The sequence below is a fragment of the Typopeltis vanoorti genome, unplaced genomic scaffold, assembly GCF_054136105.1.
Source record: "Typopeltis vanoorti isolate ZY-2024b unplaced genomic scaffold, IOZ_Tvanoo_1.0 HiC_scaffold_24, whole genome shotgun sequence".
In the NCBI taxonomy this organism is placed as follows: domain Eukaryota; kingdom Metazoa; phylum Arthropoda; class Arachnida; order Uropygi; family Thelyphonidae; genus Typopeltis; species Typopeltis vanoorti.
Window position 1 is genome coordinate 1,430,559 of NW_028328064.1, and position 24,931 is coordinate 1,455,489.

A 24,931-nucleotide genomic window follows, 5' to 3' on the forward strand; every position below is an offset into this window, starting at 1 on the left:
TATTTACAAAGTTCATCGTAAAGTTAGAAATGCATTAAGATAGCCTAAGGACCATCATCCCCATATCTCCAACAGAAATAATCAATATTATTTCCCATCTGAAGAATAAAAAGGACCCTGGCCCTGACGGCAATACCAATAGAATAATAAGGCTACTCCCACGGAAAGCTATAATTCATCTAGTTAATATTACCAGTTTCATTTTTAGATTCCAGTACTTTCCCACAGATTGGAAATTTGCTGACATTATACCTCTGAATAAACCTGGTAATAACCCACAACTTTTCCAAAGCTACAGGCCCATCAATCTTCTTTCCTGCCTCGGCAAAGTAACAGAAAGGGTCATCCTATCAAGACTGCAATCAGCAGTGGACAAACAGAAAATAATTCCAAATGAGCAATTTGGGTTTCGCAAAGCTCACAACACACTACAACAAATTCACCGACAAACAAAACCCAACACCCATGGTTTTAACTGGCACCTTCACACTGCTGCTGTATTTTGATATGTTGCGAAGACCTTTGATAAGGTCTGGCATCAAGGCCTTATCTTCAAACTAATTGAAAACAATATTCTAATTATACTAGTGAAACTCATATATTCATATAAAAATGAAAGATACATGCAAGTAAAACTCAACAGAATTGTGTCATCAAGGCTCATAATTCTGGCGGGAGTACCTCAGGGTTCTCTTCTGGCCCCAATACTTTTCACAACTTACATGGCAGATATCCCTCTCAATTCTAGACCAACCACTACGGCCCTTTATGCTGACAACACCGCTATTCTAGCAAGGTTGATCAGCCCTCGCCTAAAAATCACTAGACTCCAAGGAAGTATCAATGAGCTAGCAAACTGGTTCACCAACCGGAGGATTCAAGTGAACCGCCTCAAAAGCTCAGCCATGCTGTTTTCTAGGATAAAGGTCCGCAATACAGAAGACATCCTTCTCTCTGGTCATACGATCCCATGGTAATCAGAGATCGTGCGGTATTAATGGATAAGAAACTCCTTTTCAACAAGCACATCAATCTCATTGGCTCCAAATCTTTCAAAGTAATAGCACAGCTCTACCCATTGATAAACCGCAAGAGCAAATTGAACGTACATAATAAATTGCTACTTTATCGGATGGTAATACGTCCAGTCATTACCTACGTCTCACCAGCATGGAGTCACACTTCAAGATCAAACATTTCGAAATTGCAGAGAATCCAAACCAAATGCCTTAGGATGATCCTGGATGCACCATGGTTCATCAGAAATTCACAGATTCACCGAGAAACCGGCATCCCATACACCTCCCCCTTTCTTCGTGATCTTGCAGAAAAATTCTTCGTGAAGTCAAGTTCACATTCCGACCCACTGATCGTACAAGCTGTCAATTACAATGAGACTGATTACTACAAACACAAAAGACCGAAGGCTATTCTTCTCTCAACTGATCATAGCTAACACAACTGCCCCCAGAGGGCGAGCTTAATTGCTCGCAAATCTCCCTTTCCCAAACAACTCTCATTACTGATAAAGGGGAAAATGAAAAGCTCTAGTGCTTCACCCATCAGTAACGTTAATGGTGAGATGGTAATCCAATTGAGGGTGGTTAAGGGAGGGTAATGGATGGCAATGAAGTCTTAACTGAGGCCGTTGCCCTGGGACGCTGAGTTTCGTTCTCTTAGGTTTCTTCCGAAATTTTGCTCCCGGTGGGCTGGAGCTTAGATTTCGGGGGAGGGGATTGCCCTGAGAAGGCATTTTGAGTCTCCGGGAAGGGTGTTCTCTGGCATGGCCCGGTGAGGGGCTGTGTCGGTGAATGCTTTTCCCTGGATTATGAGCGGTTCTGTTCGGTGGTGGGGTGAGCCTGCCACTGGGTAGAGCCAAACGCTGAGAGTTCTCAGTGACAGGGTGAGCCTGTTACGTAGGAGAACAACGCTGAGTTTTGATCCTTCGGGGTCGCTCCACCCCATCCACAGATTTTCTTCATTCAGAAGAAGGAATAAAGACTCAGTCCATCTACCCCACCCCATGCCGAAAAAAAATCCTGTTGATTTAATTGTATGCTTCTAGGAAATTGTAGCATTGACTTTCTTTTTCCTGGAATAGAATTTTGCACTAAATATCAGATGCTACTTAGATGTTAACTTCTTCTATGTAACTGTATAATCACATTAAGAAGTCATTTTTTACCAGAAAAATAAAGGATAGAAATCATCGTAATTTTTAGAAATTTTTAGGGAACCTGGACTAAAGGATTATGTAAAAATTATTTCTTGCATTGAAATATCCGAGCACGTTTGCAAATAACGTATGCTCGTGTAATTATAATAATAATAATACTTCATGTGAAGCGAACGGTTCTGATTTACGTGAACTACGGTGTCATTTTTGTTTATTTACATCAAGTGAAATTTACAGGACAACTAACTGTATATAACAGTTTTAGTCTTGACCTCTATGAAAATGATACGATATACATTTAGTCGAATAAATACCATGATACGAAAATATAATACCCGTGAAGTCAAAAGGAACGTGTAGTAGATTTTTATACTCTATCTTAAGCGAAACAAGTATCCATTTTACTATCCACCTACATTCACAGCAAAGATATTCACAACAAATACATATTATCTGTTTTCATAAAACACTTCTGAAGCACTGAATAATCTCCAGCAAAATTTAATGGACAGCTTTTCGAGGCGCGGATGTATTATTGAGTACCACATAGCTTGCCAATAAACTTCGTGGAGCCAGATGCATTGGTTACTTTATAGACACCATCCGTTGAACTTTTAACGCTTAGGAGATAAAACTACTTTCATCTCATCACACAGCAGCCAGGGGTTTCACTAAAGCCTCTTAGCAAGAGTATTTGTCTCTATGAAGAACTGCTTTTTCTTTACGTTCGGAGGAAACATAATTTCTAGAGTGAATTTTTAATGCACAAAGTTGGAAAACTGCAATCCAAAAGCAGCAATAAATGTTTTTTTGAAATATTGATAAGGCCTGTTCAATTTACTTATTTATTTAAATATTAAGGTGTATAAATACTATGGCTAATTTTTTAAAACTGTTTTTAAATTATTTAATATATTTTATTTATTTTGTTTATTCTTTATATGTCAATTTATTTTTTATAGGGTATTAAGATGTCTACATCTTCTGTGGCTCTTCGCATGGCTTTTGCCTTTCATCTTCTCGTATTGTTTGTTGTTTGCTCTGGCATACCAGTCAGCCAGTCAAGTGAAAGGTAAGTAGGGCAGTTTTAAATCCCCCTTTTACGATATAACTTTTAGAGAGTTTTCTAGAGTTAAATTAGTTTTAGTGAACTTTTTGTCGTCGGCAACTAGAGGACGCTATAGGTCATGTACAAAAGATACCGGAGAACGAGAATATAAAACATTTGTTAGTTTTCTGCGAGTAGTTTTCAAATGTCTGTCTGAATAGCAAAAGTTTGCAGAAGATAAAATTACAGTACTTTTCTAAACTCACGGAATCCATAAATTAATTATTCATATGTTTTTTCGTACTCATCAGTAGAAACTTTAAAATTGCAGAGATGAGGAACGAAAGTGAAATATATAAATAAATAAAATAAATATAAATTAGAACATAAAATACTGAATATTTTCGCTACAGTATTCGATTAAAATAATTTTTTTTGTATATTATAAGTATAATTAATCAGCGATATAATTCAAAATCTAATGTCATCATAGACGAAACTGGAATTCGCAACTGATGACCCGAACTATATGTCATCGTTATCGAAGCTGTATGTAGTTAATTAGGCAGTAATTAATAGCATGATTTATTGGGAAAATAAAAGACAATTTCAAAATTAGGATCAAGAAGGAATTGTTTGACTCCAAAGAGATGACTTTATCTACAGTTAACTTAACGCCTTTCTCTCCGTCAAATCCCCTGTTGTATTATTGCTTTTGACCTCCTCTCCTTATCTTGTATTTTCAGAACCTTTCTTACGTATACATCGCTTATCCAGGACTGAAAGGTTAATTAAAAATCTGGAAATGAACGAATTATGCTAATCTCGGACAGTTAAGTCAAGAACATGACTCAACACACAAGTGTAATTAATGGTGTGCATGGTTGAATGTCATTAAATGAACACAGTTTTTAAAGAGGCAAGATATTACACTTAAGTATAAACTTCATCTTCTGACTATCCAACTATTAACGTAATAAAAAAAGTTATTTGCATGTGAATAAGTACGATAATTTATTAATAGATTCGATAACTCTGATTAAATTATTGAAATCTGTTTCAACTTTAAAGCAGGTGTCGCTAATGTCACTGGCAGAAAAGTATGACGCAAGATGCATTTAATGATGTAAAAGAATTTTTTTTTTTGCTTTGTTTTGTTTTTTTACCCACGATTAAAGAGAGCGATAGAAGAATCTGGACTATTTAAAATCACTATAAGAGATGAAATTATTGGGAATGCGATGAAATATTCTCATAAACTGAATAAATAAATAAATAATAAGTGCAGAGTATTGAATAGGTGATTGAGTTCGTATAAAGCCATGAGAGGAGATGCAATTTATAGAGAAAATATATTCAACAGACTTAAGACTTATCACTTTATCCTAAGAAAACGAGGTGAGGAAAGCCAAAAGTTTTGGCCGTTATATATATATATATATATAAAAGCCGAGTAAAAGTGTGTGTAAAAGAGGATAAAAGCCTGTTCCCCAAGCACTACTCTAGAAACTTCTGAAGCAAAATACGTCACTTGCCCTCGCAAACTTTTGTTCATTTCAGAAGGGGATTCGTAAGTAAGCTATTTCTGTTTTAACTCATGTCATCCACTCCGCATCTAACTCCGATGAGTGGTGATTAGTCGACGCAATAAAGCCAAGAGTTAAAGAAAACTATGACTTGCTATTCTGTGTCTAAATAATCGCTCTTATTTTTTTTTTTTTTTTGTCAGGAAACTGTTACACATTACACAGTATGGAAGGGCACACTACAAAGACCATGCAAGGAACCACTTTCGGTTATTTTAATTGATTATATGACTCTACCCATGGAAGATTATAAACCAAAAATACATTAATATCGTAATTAAGCTAAGTATTAATTAATCTGAAAGGATTACCTGATCCTTCCAGGTAAAGATCAAATACTAACCTGTTTTCAAATCCACTTCAGGTCTCCAATAAGCAAGATGGTGATTTCACACCCGGTGATGAAATATATCTACTATCTAAAGGCATCTACAAAAACCAATGCTCTCATGGGATTTCAATTGACAGCCTGTGGGTTGGATGGTAGATAGGCAATCACTGATCCATTCAAGAACACAGAACTAATTTCTGTAATGACTTTCTATTGCTTGTTCTACACCCTCTGTCCAAAAGTAAACCGAACTTTTCGAAAATAGAAGAAATTAGTGGCGCCACCTGTTGTATCTTTTTTTGTTGTCGAAAGCGGCAACCTTCATTAGTGTTGTGTCAACTGTTTATGACATTTGTTTCATTAGAAGCCAAAGAGTGACAGTGTGGTTTGACGAACGGTCGGAAAATGAGTTTCAAACAGAGCTGCGATTGACGTTTGTGTTAAACTTGGTAAACGTTTTACCGAAACGGATCAAATGCTTCAAAAAACATACGGTGATGAATGCTTATCCCGTACTCAAGTTTACGAGTAGTTTAAGAGATTTCGAAGTGGTCGTGAGACCCTTGAGGACGACGAAAAGCCAGACCGTCCAAACACTGTACTGAGCGAAGTTAACATCCACAAAGTGCGTGATTTCATCCAAGAAAACCCGAAATCATCCGTGAGAATGGTTAAAGATGAATTGGGGATTCCAAAATCAACTATGCACAACATTTTGACCGAGACTTGGGCATTCGTAAATTGAATTCGCGATTTGTTCCCCACAAATTGACCAACGACCAAAAAATGTATCGAATTGAACACTGCAAGGACTTCATTAAAACCGCTAGTAAGGATTCAAACTTCCTTGAAACGATCGTTACTGGTGACGAAACGTGGTGTTTTGAGTAGGAGCCCGAAACAAAGCGCCAGAGGGGCATCCGAAAAAAAAAGTCCCTTGGAGAAGTCAAAAGTAAAGACAATGCTGATTTGTCTCTACGATTCCAAGGGCATTATCCACAAAAAATTCGTTCCTACTGGCCAAACGGTAAATGGTGAGTTTTATCTCGAAGTTCTGAAACGATTGATAGCGAGAATCCGTCGCGTACGGCATGATTATCGTGACGCCCGACCGTTCGTCAAAACACACTGTCACTCTTGCCACTATAACTCGGCATCTAATGAAACAAATGTCATAAGTAGTTGACACAACAGTAATGAAGATTGTCGCTTTCGATAACAAAAAGATACAACAAATGGCGCCGCTAGTTTCTTCTATTTTCGAAAAGTCCGGTTTCGTTTTGGACAGACGGTGTATTACTATTTTACGAAATATGTTCATAAACAACTGACTTCAACTTAATTATTTAAATGCCAAATGATCTTATAAAAATTTAGATAAGATCACTGAAGTTGTTAAATATCATCATTATTTGTACCGGGCAGTCACTCCTCTCCAAACTCAACTTGATATGTATTTGTTAAACCAGAGGCCAGAATAAATACTAAAATATATACAGGGTGTTCGGGATAAATTTGACAGTTTCGTAAGGAAAAAGAAAATCTTCTTTGTATCTATTAAATTTAATGAATTGACAAAAAAACATTACAGGCAGAGTTAATTACAATACTATCAACAAGATTTACTCAAAATAACCACCATTAGCATCGATCACAGCTTCAATTCTGCTTCGGAACCTCGAACAAGCTGATGCTACAGTCTCCCTGGGAAGGGCCGCAAAAACTGTTTTAATTTTATCCATTAACTGGGCTTTTGTATTACTGGAAGTGCGATTGGTGTCTTTTTCAACTGCGCCCCATACAAAATAATCCATGGGGTTAAGGTCTGGGGAGTTTGGAGGCCAAACATTTGGACTGGTGAAGTCGTAGAAATTTTCAGACAACCATTTTTGACTTTTCCCAGAGGTGTGGCAAGGGGCCGAATCCTGCTGCCATACATACGGCCTACCATTGGCTACCCTTGTTATCCAGGGCTTGACTACAGTTAGCAACTCCACGAACAAAGCCCGAATTCCAATGCCAGGGTTCTTCAACACCTGTTCCTGCAGATTTGCGAGGAATTCTGCTGTACGAACGCAATCAGATCGTCTGCTAGGGATCTTTCTTCTTGCTACATCCTCGTAGTCACCATTGCAAGTCTCTAGTTCATGCATGATTGTTTTTACTGTATTCAGGGAGCATTGGGCAGCAGTCGTAATATCCTTATTTTGATGGCGGGCACGAATCATCATGATACAAGTTACTCTCTTCCATGATTCAGGTGGGTTCCAGCTATCCATCCTTTCTGACATCTTGTATATGAATGAAGAAGGGTCCAAACTTTTAAATGAAGAGAAGTGTGTGTTAATACATGTAACTTACGGAAAAATATAATTAATTATAAATATGTCAAATTTATCCCGAACACACTGTAGTTTGGGAAATGTCTTCAATGGCTCCATAATTCGTAGTGAGTGAGGTGACGTCGTTTACATTTCCGTAGGTGTTCATTTGCTCTGTCCATATGGAACCGATAGAGGATTGTCTGTGTTACTATCCTGAATTGCAGAAAGCTCTAATGCGATACAGCTGAACCGAGAGGACAAACCTGCCGAAAAATATTTTAGAATGTGGTGATAAATTCAATCAGAAAAATGCACCATCCTAATGGGGATGACTTTCAGTCTTTGACTGCACCGACCAAAGATGTTTTAAAATGAGAACTTAGTTTTTGTTACATTAAATCTACGAATCATTGAATTCATGTATATGTGAACTGCCAAAGTACTGGATGTTTTTATTCAGCAGTATGAAATCCTAATTCCGATTTATTTATGCGTTGTTTTTTTTTCACATCTTTAGCGCATTCTTTCATAAGTATCTTCTCATATCGTCGCTTCTGTCTGATATAGGAAATACCACATGCACAGAAAAATTTGTATACTCGTGGTCTCTTGAGATAAAAATGAGGCTGTTGGGTGATCCTTGCAACATGGAGAATTTTCGCATGGCTGTCAAGGCAATTTTTAAACTGTACTGTGTAAATACTTCTTTTCACTTTTCTCTGTCCTTTATTTGTAAACTGCACCTTTAGCGGTCTTACTCCTATATATTCATTTCATTACGTAATGGTTTTTGTAAGATGTTATTGATGGTTTTAGATTTGTACTAATTCTTTAGGGGTGCATCACTGAGATATTTCCACTCTTTTTGTTTATCACTGGATATTTCGTATGCTTTTTTTTCTTGGAATGTTTTAATAATAATTGTTTCTGAGTCAGATTTAGCAATCAAGTATCTTCCAGTGGTGAACTTCTTTCTCATACTTCAAAGGAAAATTTGCCATGGTCCACTATTGAGATGAACGCCCTCCCCTACAAACAATGAAAAAAAGTATTCTATTTGTTTCAACTTCCACTGTCAATTGGATTTTATAATTTTGAGCTATTGAGAAACCCGGTGAAATTGTACAGCATCATTCAGTCCTTATAAGGACTGGCTTAAAGGGGCGAAGCAAAAATGCTTTTTAACTTCCCCGTTATCTGTAGAGGACAGTGTAGGAATAAGGTGTTATTGAGCTATTATTAAAGCTCTAGATCATGGCAGGAGGGCAACAGCAATAGCCGAGCCTAAGTTAGAACTTCATTGACTACAGCATTGCCCTCCATTACTCTCCCATGGTTTCATCCATCCCAAGACCACAGCATCGTTTAGTCCTTATCCTTATAAGGACTGGCTTAAAGGGGCGAAGCAAGAATGCTTTTCATCTTCCCCGTTATCTGTAGAGGACAGTGTAGGGATAAGGTGTTATTGAGCAATTAAAGCTCTGATCATGGCAGGAGGGTAACAGCAATAGCCGAGCCTCAGTTAGAACTTCATTGGCTACAGCATTGTCATCCATTACCCTCCAAGGGTATTGGATTGAATGAATCAATCACCGCATCTCACGGTCGATTGTTCCTCTTCATATCCAGCATCGTTTAGAGCATAAAATGAAATATTTATAAATAAATATTAAATATATATAATGGTGTATTATGTTATATCTAATAATAATTTCTAAAAAGAAATTTTGAGATGTATTTTTTGATATTTTACTTATAAAATTTTATAGCTAAGAATATTTATTAGAAGTTTATGTTTTTTTAAAATATATCTAATTAAAGATCGAAAAAATGCGTTTAACTGGAAACTCTATATAGCTAACAATTTTGCACTAGACAAGTACAGCCTAGTGTTAACGTTCTCTTTCTCTTCACAGAGAACCAGGTAAACTCAAGTTTAAATACTATTAATACAAATCGAAGTTAGTAATATTAATCATCTCCAATTTTTTCTGTGAAGATTTATTATCATCACAGCATTCATATAATATTCAAATTTCAATGAAATTTTGAAATCTATCACAACTTAAAACTAATGAAAACCCATTACATTGGTGTTTAGACAACATATTTAGTTATGAGAAGCAAGCGGTATGGACTATATCGTATAATTATGGGAATTTAATACTGTTTCGGTTGCATTCTAAGTTGCAGATAATGAGTTGAGAGATTCTAATGACTGCGTTAATTACAATATCCATGCATCACGGTTATGGAAAGCGAAAGTATGTTATTGAATGTGATCACAAAGGCGGAATACTTTGTGCATTTATTGCTCAATGAGAGGTCATTTCAATTAACCAACAAATGAACCAAAGGAATAGATGGCATAACTATACCAGTAATTACACAATCTTAGGACAAAACTGGCTGAACTTGCAGAACTACAGGAATGAGTCGACTTTATATTCTACTCTGCACTGATGAGAATCAGGATATTATATTTACGTAAACGAACTCAGTTCTTTATGTCGTTAGTCATGTAGACACATTTTTTTTAGTTAATTGAAAAAAAAACAATAATGAGCCTTATTACATATAATGAACGAGACTCCAATGAGAGTTGCAATAAACAATCGAGTGTTTATTTGTTTCAGCACTTAATATACAGACGAAATTAAGTGAGAGAAAAATGCAAGACTTCCTTTTACCAGATTCGTAAGAACACTAAAGGAAATCGAATTTACTACCAAGCGTCAGTGGTTGCAATATTTATACTATTTGGTCAAAAATATTCGGAAGCTTTTTATCCCAACCGTTAGTGTAATATGAAAGGCATCAATGTGGAGTTGGTCCACCCTGTGCTCGGTGAAGTAATTACTTTCCATTCTACCAGAAGATCATTTGTGAGGCCAGTCACTGATGTCGGACAATTCGGCTTGGTTCTCAATCGGCTTTTGAATTCAACCAAGTGTTCGATGAGATTGAGATCAAGGTTTTGTGCAAGTCAGTCAAGTTCTTCAACATCCATTTCATCAAACCATTCCTGCATAGACCTCGCTTTGTGGAAGAAAAATTGTCGTGTTGATACAGAAACGGGTCTTTACCGAACTATTGCCATAAAGTTGAAAGGACAGAATCATGAAAAACAACCCCAGACCATGATTCCTCTTCCAACAAACTTCGTAGTTGGCACAACACATTAGGGGAGATAGCGTTCTAGGATCCGACAGACGTAGACTCGTCCATCGGACTTCCAAGTGGTAAATTTTGAATTTTTGTTTCCAGTATCTGATTTCTGGGGTTTGCCTTGGATCCATGGAGAAACAGCAGGGAATGGGAAAAGAGATCTTTTTAAACCTGGCGATGCCACTCTCATTTCATGGATTTGGAATGAGCTGAATATATATATATATATATAAACTTTCACGACGTATATATGAAAACGACGTATCACGACGTATCATGAAAACGTCAATTACATACTTCAATATAACGAGGTATTTTCTGTTATTTGTTATACACTTTACATAATTATAAAAACAATATATTTTCTAGTATATCAATGTAGTTTCTACATACAAACAGTAATTCTAGTGCATTTGAAATTGCAATTTGTGTTTATCCATGTTTAAGCAAATATCACATAAACGATTCGTCTACTTTTTACCTAATATTGGTTTTGTTTGTTTGTTTATTTTCTATTTATTGACTTCCTACTTTGTGATCACGTTTATGTGTAACCAAGATAAGTCATAATTATATATTATGTACATGATGGCACCAACATGGTTAAGCCGAACAGTCTAAAAGCAGAATTTAAAAAAAAAATGATGGATTCCTATTGTAGCTATGCATATCACGCAGTATTCACAATGTTTCCTGTGGGAAAACGTAGAAAAATAAATTTGATTTGCAGTTTGCACACGTTTTGCATTTTCGTAAACATTTCATAAACTCCTGTTGCATATCCGTGTCTTTGCTATTACACATAAAGTTTCTTTACTTGCTCACTTTAAGAAGCAGTGCACGCTTAATAGCAATATTAACTCAATAAAAATATTCTCAGAAGAGAAATCTCTGTTTTCAAGTGATTTAAACTCCGAACTTGTCTAACACGTATTTGTCGTTTTCGTAGACGTGATGGTGTCAAAATATTACCGTCTTCCGTGAACCTACTTGGAAGGAAAGCCATTAAAGGAATAGTCGAGAAGTCAAGCAATTATGTCTAGCTCTTGAATATAACGTTAAATTTAAAATTAAATTTTCCTTGAAAAATTTATGTATTTTATATTTTAATTGAACATATTTTACAAGAGAAACGATGATGTTTCTAATCGTTTGCATTTATATTTTAATGGTTTTCTTGGAGATTTTACTTCTATCGTTTACATTCGTCTCTCTCTGTTCGTTAGATATATTGAAGTTTTTTTTTTTAAATCATGTGATTTACGATGCGTGTCCAGCAGCAAACAATGTTTGCTGCTGGACACGCAGCAAATACAATCCCTTCTCACGGCCTCACTTCAAGAACTCACGGCCTTCCTTCTTGAAGAATAGAGCTTACTTTCTCGTGAAAGCTCTCAGATGTACTTGAAGAGTTATCATTTTTTTTGCATGCATTTCGTTCACCAAAGAGTCATAGTACTTTATATGGGTAGGCTAAGGGTTACATTATCCAGAATCCTTTCTTCAAAGGTCAACCATGGAATTATTTAAGCCACTTGAGGCCTCCAGTAAGCAAGATGGTGATCACATACACCCGACAATGAAAATCATCTACTAAAAAGATATTCACAAACATCTATGCTTACCGGCAGATTCGAACTATAGCCTGTTAACAGTGCCGGAATAAACCCTGGGGGAGGCCCTAGCCGGTCGAAATCTTTGGATTTCCTCTCGCAAATTATCTCCTAAAGCGTTTTTAATTTTACCAATTTTAATAAACCAATTTTATTACACAAATCAATCATTAACAATTATTAATGTTATTAAACAATAATTGTTAAATATTATTAAACAATATTATTTTGTTCCGTTGTTGCGGGGCCCTCAAACGGCGTGTGACTCGTAAGCCAGTGCCTACTCTGTCTATTTGGTAATCCGGCACTGCCTGTTAAGATTTCATACGTTATCATCGCAAAAAAGGTCTGCGATTTAATGTTGCGATGTAAGCAAAAGGTGTGCCTACAACTCAATTAAAAAAAAAAGTGATATTTTGATCCGTGTTGTATTTTTCAGGTGTTGCAATATTTTGGCACAATAATGTATGTCACTTAATGGGACTTAGTTTTGTAAGGAGCATCTAAATGGGAATTTAAAAAAATTATATCAGTACTGTCTTCATTTCACTAACAAAATAATCTGTTCAATAATTTTCTTTATGTTGCTTCCACGAAAGGTTATTTGCTAACTTATAGTACATTTTGAACCGTGGATGGGTCAAGGATTTTTTCTATTGTTATCAATTTTATATATTTTTGTATTTTTAAATTTATTTTTACATAGTCGGGAAACCCTACTCTAAATGCTCCAAACATGGAACTTTTTTCAAACTATTTCAGTCCTCCAATAAGCGGCGAGGTGGCCTCACACCGGGCAATGTAGTTCATCTCCCACCTAAATACAATCCCTAAACATCCATGCCCACAGTGAGATTCGAACCTGCAACTTGTTTGACAAAGGGTGGGTCTGCTAATCACTGTGCCACCCAAGCCGATAAAAACTGTGTATAGGAGTTCACAGTTAGTTTTTCATTAAGCATGGAAAGCCTATCGTATAAATAGATAAGCTAGTCGACTGTACCATCAGGAAAACTGTGAGCATTAGTGTCCAAATTAAAGGGCTATTTGTAAAGATTGTTAGCGTTCTAATGTTGATAAACTCTTACGAAAAAACAGCTCTCTAGTGAACACAGTAGTTATTATTACTGCATCAATGAATAGGATTTAAAAAATTGCCTAAATCTTCAAATGTTTTAAATTTTGCAGTATTTTTCACTTGTGCATGGTATTTCTAGAGTGAAATCAAAACAACAAAGAGAGTTACGTACAAAAAAGTATGTTGAGAGTCAATTGCCAACAAAAGTACTGATTATTGGATTGCCGAAACCTTTATACCTTAGCTACAGTGTTACTGGAAAAACATGTTAGAATTTCTCTGGAGATAGTATTCAATGGAGTTGAGAAGAAACGCGTTGGTGGAATGAGGTCTTAGACTTCGAAGTATAAGTATTAAATTCTTCAGATCCAATGGTTGGATATTGACAAAACCAGCGCCTTGCTTGGAAGTCAATTTCTGTTTTCTCTTTACTTCAAATCAACAGATTTTCCAGAATAGCTTGGCTGGAAACAAATTTCCTTGTCCTTTTAGACTAACCAAAGGTTTGTTCTTTCGAAATCGTATCAATACTCCCCATTTTAGTAGTTTTATATTGATTTTAAGGTAGCACAAGTAGTTATTGACTTGCGAGTATAAATATAAAAATATTTCCTATATAAGTATTAAATATCGTATATATATATATATATATAAATTATTTTTCTTCCTTTGGTGTAGTAACTGACTTCAAAGTATCATCTTATTAGTAATTTTTTTAAAAGTTAGTGATACTGTGCCCCACCTCGTCCTCCTCCTACCTTGAGAAGGAGCAAGGTAGGAGGAGGTGAACACAGTAAAAAAATATTCTTTAGTTTTTTATGTTGTTTTCCCTTTTACTTAAAGTTTTTTTATACTGTCAATGACAACTTCCATCTTGTTCACATCCTATAATAGTCAACTTTTTTTTTCTTTAACTTCTCTTAGCTTTCAATATAACAAAGTGTTTCCTATATTTTTCTTAATATATGAAAAGTTCTTTATAATCCACAATCACAAAAACTGAGTCGTTACCATCTTGACATGATTATATCAATATCAAATTACTTAACATTTGAAGTTCTAAGTCCGTTATGACTTTCAAACTATCGCAATTTATATTTTATGTTTCCACTTTAACCTAATACTGTATAAACCTGAACGACAGATAAGTAAAATCCTATAATAAAGCCAAGGTTTAATGTGTACATATATACAAATATCTATTTGGTGTGTTTATTGCTTTATTACATTATAAAACATAACCAAGCAACTTGGTAATTCTCATTTTATATTCTACTCCTGCAACGAAGGTTTTATAACATATTTACATAAAAGCTTTCATTTCCTCCCTATATATATAGTCCCAAAGAAAATTAATTCACCTGTCTAAATATCGAACGAATAGCTCTGCTACCGCTCATAAATGATGGTATGCTAATACAAAGTGCACGCTTCCAGCTTTGTGAAAGTCATGTTGCTCTTTGGCTGCAAGCTTGGAGACGAATAAAAGGCTGCCGAGTTTTATCAATCAGCGAAACTTTTAAGATTTTGCAGTCCATATTTTCAATAAACGTGTTGATAATCCGGTTTCTTTGCTTTCACAAATTCCTTTCTAATGAAAGGAATCGTGATTGTAAAGAAAAGATTTATTGCGTAGGTAGAGAAAATTTTAAAAGGTTCTTTCAATCGAAATATTCGATATTTACTCCTTTCTTAGTAAACGTTTCAACCATTATTCTAGCAAATAACAATGAACCACGCAAACTGCAGTTGAATGATTATATCAACAGATATCCGGTGCGAATTACGGTTAGTTTTTGCACTTTTTTTCATTTTATTTCATTTTTGTTTCATTTATTATCATTGCTATATTATATTATTAATCACTTTCCGTAAAACGTTATTGCAATAAATGCTACTTGTATAAACTCTTCTTCTTATATATATATATGTGTGTGTGTGTGTGTGTGTGTGTGTGTGTGTGTGTGTGTGTGTGTGTGTGTGTGTGTGTGTGTGTTAAAGATAGCAAGCTATTATATATATATATATATAAACTTGGTTTTAATCATTTTTCCCAAGTAAGCAAACAGACAAGAAAGTCAAGTTTGCGCTAGCACGTAGTGCAAGTCTGGGGCAACTCGTGGTAAAGGTGGAATAAGCTCTGATCACTTTGCTTAGTATTTTCCCCTAATGCAAAGCACATCCCCTCCATCACTTCAACCTTGGCATTTTTAGGTCTGGCTCCCACTGACGAGACCTCAATAAAGATCGAAATCGCTCTGGGTAGTGGCCCTTGCCTTTAATGCATAGCATCATACATCTCCGCAAGGACATTTTCCCCTAATGCTTTGCATTAAGGGAAAATACTGGGGAAAGTGATCGGATCTTACTCCACCTTTACCACAAGTTGCTCAGACTTACACTACGTGCAGGAGCAAACTTGACTTACTTGTCTGTTTGCTTACTTAGGAAAAAGGATTAAAATCTAGCTTATAAAATTGCTTGGTATCTTTTATATATATATATATTATCTGACTGTAAATCCGTGCGTGTTCACGGGATCGGTTTGTGTGTTCTGAGGGACCAAAAACCCGAGTTTCCTGGTGAACTAACCCTCTACCTCCGTATGAAACCGGCTAACTGACCTTTAGTCGAATGAATAGCATTCTAATAAGCAGATTGTTGTACATGTTTATATAAGTCTTTGATAAGGCCACATCTTGACTTATATGTGCACAGATCTCGTCATCTTAGTTTCATGGAGATTTGGAGCGAATTCAGAGGCGGGTGACCAAGATGGTGACATGGATGTGGGATGCTTCATATTATGAGAGAATGCCTGATTGATTGGTGGATGTAGGGGGACGAGAAATGATAGAGACATATTTACTTAGGAGGTTTTATAAGATTAACACGGATGAAATTTGTCAGTGTATGACTAGTGTTGGGACAACTAGTTATCATCCCTGATAATTGAGGTAAGAGTACGGTATCAAGGCCATAAGAATGAGTGTTTTTTCTTGGAAAGTAGTGAATGACTGGAATGATTTGCCAGTGTCAGATATCAGTTCTTTGTCAGAGTTCAAAACAAAATACACTTTATTTGGAAAGAAGTCAACGGACACCATAGTGTGAAGAACAAATATCCGTGGCTCCCACCTAAATAAGATGCAGGACCTCCTTTCGTTGCAATGGATGCAACAATCGTACGAAGTATACTTTCGACAAGCGTACGATAGCGATTAATAGGAATTTTGGACCATTTATCCTGCTGACATGTAAAGAGGTCCTGGTCTGATGTGGAGGCGGATGTCCCTTGAATTTCATCCGATGCTCCAGTTCATTCCACAGATGTCCAGTGGGGTTGAAATCAGAGCTCTGAGAAGGCCAGTCAAGTAGGGTGACCTTTTTGTCGACAAACTACGCGGTTACAGCAACAGCCTTATGACACATTGCATTGTCGTCCTGAAGGAGACAATGGCCAGTTCCGTAGGAAATATTGCATTGTCCAGAATGTTCAGATACTTCTTACAGTTCAATATTCGTGGCACCATAAAGGCATGAGGTCAAACCACGAAAAACAGATCATACCATTACACTGCCACCAGCAGCGTGATTCGTCGCTCCATAACACAGCTTTCCAAGCGTCCTCATCCACTGAAGACGACACTGCATGTTGGTTTGGGTAATGTGGGGCTTGAATAGTGCGGTTCTACCATGGAGACCTATGTTGTGAGCATCGGTTCTGAATATGTTTGTGCAGATTTGTGTTCCAGTCGATTCTGGGAACTCCGCATTCAGTTGATTCCTTGCCCCTCCATCTCACTATGGATAACTGATTGTTGATCCGTGACGTCCCAATTTGTTAACAATTTGCCAAACAGATAGGTCTGCAACATAACATCCTATCAGAACGCCTCTTTCAAACTCTATCATTTTCCTTCTAGCAGTCATTTCACCCGGACGCATTTGCACTGACTAAAGAGCACCATACTACTCCAATTTATACCAGCTACGAAAATGTGACTTGTTACATGGTACGATGTGCCTTGCCTATGGGCGTGTCCGGCGACTTTTTTCCAAGCAGTGTATGACAAGTATTATACAGATACTGATGTTTATTGTGAATGTTTGGCCTCTTGCAATGAGTCTACAGACTCATTGCATGCATGCATATAATAATAATAATAATAATAATAATAATAATAATAATAATAATTCATCCATTATTTCAAGTCACATTTTGACTATCTTAAAACTTTCTTACATACACTGATGACTTCGGGAAGCAATAATCCATATGTGCATACAGGGCACAATTTTCTTTACTAACACGTTAAATTAAAGAATTGTTTAAGATGCATTTCCTCATCTTAAACACGTGCATTTCAGTTGAATAGTATTATTTGTACTTTCATCTACCAATTCAACCGGTCTGGGATGCATCTTAGAGCTAGTTCTCGTAATCATCATCATCAAAGCTCCAAAACCAATTCTAACTCTCGGATTTTCATGCATGACTAAGTTAATCCCCGAAAAAGAGAATGAATAACGCAACAAAACCAGGAAATTCAGATGACAGTTGGCTTGCATTATATTACATTGTGTGTGTATGTGTGTGTGTGTGTGTGTGTGTGTGTGTGTGTTTAAATTCAAAAGCTTTTATTTAATGACCTTTTTTTTGATAGTTACTTCTTTGCTATTAGTCACATCTAAACAAATTCATCATCTAAAATAAAAAAGACAGATCAATAATCCACACAGAGTGTTTTAATGAAAGAATTTTAATTTATTAATAATTATATGAAGCTTTAAAATGTTTATTATGCTAATCACTACATTCAGTTTTTAATTTAAAAAATGCTAACAAACCGGTTAGATAAATTAAACTTTTTACAAATGTTATTCGCTTTAAGAAAGTCTAAAAAAAGAAAATGATATTCAATAAAGGCTTATCAATAGCTTCTAAAAAAAGCGATTATTTAAATCTGTTTTCATTTTATTATCGTTCATTTATCAGAACAAAGAGGTCGCTAGTGGAAGTCGATGATCCTGAAGAAACACTTCGTATTCTGGGAAGTCTTGCTCATAGAATATTGGAAGCCGAAACTATGAACAGGTATGAATTAGAAAAATTATAACAAGAGAAATATTTTATGAGAAGAGAATTATTTTATAAATATATTTTGAAAGGGAAAATTCAAATTTCTTTTAAAAAAATTAAATGTTTAAAAAATATTAATATATTTTTCACCATAATGTAATCAATATAGGAGTAATAGCATCATATTTAGCTACTTCAAAGAGCTTTTGCAGATCATACCAAGAACACTTTCAAAGAAGTAGTCTTTTCTGAATTGGGGAAAAGAGAGAAAATTTTGAATACTACGGTGATTCATCCCACTCCAAAGGGATTAAATTAAGAGACCTGACTGGTCAAATGTGTTTCGTGTTAGCTTGGTGCAACTCGTTTTTATGTTAGTTTTTTAACTATGAATATAAATTCACCTTAATGATTTTGTGACCAACGAAGAGAAACTCTGGACTATTTAAATTCTGTTAAATATGTTTGCTCTCAAGGCTAAGGTAACATTTCCAAGATATTTCAATATGTTTTCGAAATTAAGCTTTAGTTTATTTGTTCTAAAATAGAATAAATGTATGAAACAACATTTCAATTTATAGACAACAGCTGGACAACAGTCAACTTTTACAGTAAATATTGCTATGGAAAACTCACTCACTATAACAGACTACTGAAAAGCTCTACGATGCCACGAGTGAACAGGATCAGAGACTAAAGTAAGAGAAGCTGTAGCCAGGGAGGTGTTCAACTGGTATTAGGGAACCTATCGTGTGGAAAGAAAACATTCCTCACACCAGCCTAAGCAGTTGCTATTTGGAAGGAAGAGTACAAGGCTTCATGGTGTTGCTGCCATGTTTTGGTTCTGCAATCAGTTCTCGTCAGACCAGGCGTTCCAGTCATAAGCTGTCCAGTTGTCGGTGATCACGTGCCCATTGAAGCCACATCCTGTTCTTAGCTGACAGCATTGGGAGCAAGGATGGTGGTCTAGTCCTATACCCCCATCCGTGATACCATGCGAAGTACTGTGCAATGCGAGATGATGTTCTGATCCCCCCCCCCCACTGTTGTAAGACGTGAACTCTAAAAAAAATAAATGTTTAAAAACATAAAAAAGTCTGTGATTAGATTGGTTACGTTTCACTGTAGCCCTCCTGTGATTTTTCACGATCCCTGCCATTCTTCTCTGACCTAGTGTATCAATGAGCTGTTAGAGTCTCCGTAGCTCAGTCGGTATGTACGAAACCCTGGCGATTCCCGTCTATGACTGAGGAACTTTTATTTGGTCTCTTTCGGCTAAAGGTGAGTTAGCTGGTCTCGTACTACGGCGGTAGAGGGTTATTTTTTTCACCCGGAAACTCGGGTTTTTCGTCCTTCAGAACAGGCAAACTGGCCCCGAAAACACACATGGATTTACAGCTTCAGGAAAAGAATGGAATAAATTAATACAAATTATATTGTCGGAGTAAAGAATCATAGAAAGGCAATTGCCAAAAAAAAAAAAAAGGGGGGAAGTAGAAGTTAATTAAAACTATAATTGAAAATGAAAAAAGAAGATATTTAAAGTAGAAGTGTTACTTACTTTTCGAAAAAATAATTGCTATCTACAGTTGCATTTTATTCATAACATACTCCATCTTTCCACCAGACACGTGAACTACCCATTTTTCCTCTATAAATTACGCTAATTGTGAGCATTTTTTCGCTTTCCTCCAACGACAAATAATAAGACGTGAACTCTAAAAAAATCAATGTTTAAAAACATAAAAAAGTCTGATAAAACGCTAGCTTTAATTATATATATAATAGAACCAATTATTTGCAGCTCAAAGATTCATATCTTAGATTGCATTAAATACAATGAGTTGTAATTCTTTTCTTTCGCTGTTCTAATCACACATCACAGACGAACTATTCCATTAACACTTTCGCTGATAGAAAATGAGACAAACTACGGCATTAATTCCACACTAATGTACTCGGCTTATGAATTAAGTAAAAAAAATTAAATGTTTTATTATTCTTTTGCATCACTTTCAAATTTACTTTATAATAAAAAATTCTAATTAATATTTTAGTAATCAAAATAGCATTACATAATACATAAATAAAATTTAAAAAGTTTAGAAGAATTTAAATTGTTTTAATATTTGCTTCCAATTGTAAACAAAAATTCTAATGAGTTTTTATTAAGAGATAAAGGGAAAAATTACGTAATTGCGAATTCCTTAGTTTCTTAGAGGCTTAAGTTATAACATATTTAATCGCCACCTGCTGGGTAATTTTATCTATGTATATGTATATGTACCGTGCATTTATATCTAGTTATATTATGAATAATTTCTGTTAAACTATGTAATTTCCATACGACTAAGAAATTATTATTTTTAGAGCAGAAGGAATCTCATTTTAATAGTATTTTAATTTCCTGTGATTGTTTCCACCGAATTATGATAATAATAGCACTTTGCTAATGTCCACGCTAAATTAGCCTTGGTAAATTACTTCGCCATTGCAAATTTACCCAGTGCAGGTCTAAGAGACGCTTCAGAGCGTTAAGTTTCCTTTTGTTTATCTTTTAACTCCAGCATCTCACAGGTGTTTGGGTGCATAAAGAGATGGCGTGGATTTAAGTACTTATCACCCAACCGTTTGCTTTTAAACACATTTTAACTTTCCTCAACATTGCTAATCTGACTTCGAAACTTCAAAAGTTTTAACAATTGTTAACTTTTCCATCAAAACTTCGTGCAGCTCTTCAACCGTATTATTTTATTCTGGTTACCAATTTCTATAACACAAATATTTAAAAAAAAAAAACGGTCTCTTATAATCATAAACTGATTATCTTTTCAATTTAGAAAAGCTATTGCTACCTCACAGTTGAATCATCACGGTTTATTGATCGCCATGCATAGAGGCTTATTGCTTTTAAACCTCAAACGTAAATGAATCGTGCAATTTGATTTAAATTGTTAGCCGCTAAAGAAACCTACTATTATCCTATTGTTTCGATGGGATTACCAACACAAAGCAATTTTTCAGACTGAAATTAGATATTAAAATGCATTATTGAATGCCATTGTATGTTACTATAGAAATGTAATTTCTATCATTGAAATTGACCACCATTTTCAACTCACATCATGTGATCTTATTCACGAACATATTCAAAATAACTGTGAAATTATTCTTTAAACAGCATTTCAATACACTAGATAGTAATAGTGAGAAAGAGACATTTTCTTTTAATTTCTTCCTGTAGACAAGAAAGATTCGAAAAATATGTGATAATTGAAGAAAGCGTATTTTTATAATTATCCTCAAGGGTCGTAAAGATTGTACAATAGTCTCTGATTTCGAAAATTCCATCTTATGAAATTTAATAGAATAATTTACATAAACAATGAAATTGCACATTTTATCAATGTTCACTTCACTTTTTTTTTTTTTTTTTTTCAGCGAGAAACGAGGTTTAGATCTTGGCCTGTCTAGAGGATTTTCCGGAAGCCAAGCTGCTAAACATCTTATGGGATTGACAGCTGCAAGTTTTGCTAATGGTCCCGGTAGGCGGCGCCGCGATCTGAACTCCAACTAATTTGTTTCCCAGCAATTAATTATAAAATGTTGATTTCCAGCTAATGTACATGCACGTCTAAGCTGATGTATGAAGACTTTATACAGAGTAGTGATCAAATTAGCTATACAAAATCCTGAATTATTAGAATTTAGCCATGATTTGGAGTTTAATTGAAATAAGCATCGAAAACTATATTCTTAGTCTTAAGTTTTGTATTCTGTGTTGAGTGCTCTGTGTTCCTTAATTGTAGAAAATGTACAGTTATCGAAAAAAATAAATAAATACCCTGTTGTGCAACATAACGTATGGTTCTGTGATTGAAATACTCATTCTGATTCTCAAGTCTTTTATTTCGCACAAGAAAAATAGATTCAGTTAAATACGTATCTAAATAGAAAGCAAAACATTGCTAAATAATTTTTAACACTTAACACTACAGTAGATATAGAATAATATAAAATCATATTGTTTAGTTATTATTTACAAGTATCCATTTGTCTGTGTTTTTTTTTCTTCGTATATTTCAGTTATATTTTCCATACATTTCCGTTCTTGTAATATATTGTTGGAGTGATGTTTTTCACGAAAACGACGTTCTCTCTTTCCAATTAACAACTTGATTATTCTCACACTTATTCTATTTTTATTCATTTAACAAAAAGGTTTTTTTTTAATTTTTGTTTAGATTAGGACCTCAGGTGTAGTAGTATATGATCACTTCATATCAGGCAAATGACTTCGTTAGATAAACAGTCACTTGACATATGGAAAATGGACTTACAAAATTAGGGGGGGGGGAATTAAAATTGCAAACAAAAGTCATCTACTTCAAACTTTATTTTAATGTCGAATTGATTTTAACATAATAAGGTCCGTTCCGTTTCTGGATCTAAAGCGAGTAAAAATGTGTTTGTTTTTTTACTGAATATAAATTTAGTTTTATTGGTAGTTTTCTATTGGACATAACCTGTAACTTCTCAAAATGATGCAGTATTTTGGGATAGTTAGGATAAACCTTTATTGTCTATGCACGTGATGAGAGAATGAAATGAACAGAAATTATATTAAAAGTATGAAGATTCAAGGAAAACTAATTTGAAAACAACATCGAAGGGAGATGGAAGTTAAAACGATGAAGAAAAAAAAATTAACTAAAATATGCATTTAAAAAAAAATGAAATGTGATTTATTGGTATTGTTATAGATAGAGAAAATATTCCATGTTAAAATTTCTTAATAAATTACTTCATCTTGAGCAGGAATATTCAAACTTTTTCGTGAAGTATCTTGATTGATTACTTGGGTTCCCACAGTTGCCGGTTCATTTATTAACTAGCAACTGTGGGAACTCCAGGGAACTGAATGATAATGGAAATGTAAACTAACTGCTAATTAAAAAAACTACTTGCAGTACAAAAAATAAAAATAAAATAAAATAAATCATTTACGAAATTATTTTTTTACTAATACATAATCATTATTATCTTTCATTTAAGTTGAAAGCACAGAATATGCAAAGAAAATATACACTGAATTAGAAATATTGATGCAGATATACGTAAATATCACTTACGCAGCGTATATGCAAAATACTTGGTCACGTGCGTCATTACTTGTTCTAGGTAACTATTTAAGAATGTTGCTGGTCAGTAATCGTCAACAGTGTTGATCACAATGGGAAAAACAAAGGATCTTATGGAGTTCGATAAAGGGCTTATTGTGGTGCCCGTCTAGCTGTAGCTACGATTTGGAAACAGCAGAGCAGACTGGTCTTTCAAAAGGTGAGATATCCCAGGTGTTTAATCAGTGAAAAAACAACCCATACTTCTTGTCTAACAGGCGTAAATGTGGTCCTAAGACAGTTTATCAGGAACGAGATCGCCATCGTCTGAGAAATCTTGTACAGCCAAACAACAGAACTTCCCTTGTGCTTCAATTGACCGAAGCATTTAATGAAGGCTTCCCGACACATACCTCACCGAACGATGCGCAAGGAATTGAAGGGGATTGGTTTTTGGCATTCACATACATGTATGGAACACGAAGGACCGGAAAGTTCGTTTACTGTGTTGTCAGGAACACCGTGAATGGACACGGGAAGACTTGAAAAACGTTATGTGGTCCAACGAGTTACACTACACCTTGTTCTGTATCCATAGTAGGCAGAGAGTTTGGTGGGAGCTAATGAAACAAACAACCAAGCTTGGCTAGTAAACACAACTCAAGGTGCTAGGCGTTATGGCGCAGGGCTTGTTCTGATATTGCTGGAAGGTGGGATGTCTTCCGAGGATGGACTTGATAGATCGGTAACCCATTGTTACCGATCAAGTCCATTGTGCAATGTTGACTTTTAATCCATCAGGTGACGGTTGTTTCATGGACGACAATGCTACTGTCCATCGCGCAATAATTGTTCAGCCAGCATGACAATGACTACCACAATCTTCCCTGCCCACCAAATCCCAGATCCGAGCTTCATGGAGAATGCACTTTCTTGACAGTCCTTTAACTGAGCCAGTTAAGGGACTGTCTATTGAACATCTGGTATGTTATTGACGTAGATGCAATCCAACATCCTTGTAGATTCTATTCCAAAACCGCATATGAGCTGTAATTCTGACTAAACGAGGTCCAACACGGTATTAATGCAATCCTGTGAACAAGCTGGATTTAGAAAGAATTACAATACTTTGGAGCATATTCACACATTAAGACAGCTCATTGAAAAATCAATTGAATACAATAAACCCTCATGTCTGGCCCATATAGACTATGAAGAAGCATTTGATTCAGTTAAAACATCTGCAACACTAAAAGCACTTGAAACACAGGGAACTGAGAAACCTTATATTGAAACACTAAAACATATTTACAATAATGCAACTTCTGAAATTAAATTATATAAAAACAGTGAAAAGTTCCCAATACAAAAAGCACCCGGCAAGGCTACACCATATCTCCCAAA

The 24,931-nt window shown here is 35.3% G+C and overlaps 1 protein-coding gene across 1 annotated transcript in view; it reads left to right on the top strand.

Moving 5' to 3' along the window:
• The window catches only part of Dh31 (diuretic hormone class 2), an 83,610-nt gene extending 61,626 nt beyond the window's left edge, over positions 1 to 21,984 (top strand). The window contains exons 2-4 of the mRNA XM_090415219.1: positions 3,139 to 3,248; positions 18,324 to 18,422; positions 21,849 to 21,984. Of these exons, the coding sequence (XP_090271345.1) occupies positions 3,148 to 3,248; positions 18,324 to 18,422; positions 21,849 to 21,984 (336 nt within the window). The 5' untranslated portion in view covers positions 3,139 to 3,147. The remainder of the gene's footprint in view (positions 1 to 3,138; positions 3,249 to 18,323; positions 18,423 to 21,848) is intronic.
• Positions 21,985 to 24,931: the final 2,947 nt, after the last annotated feature.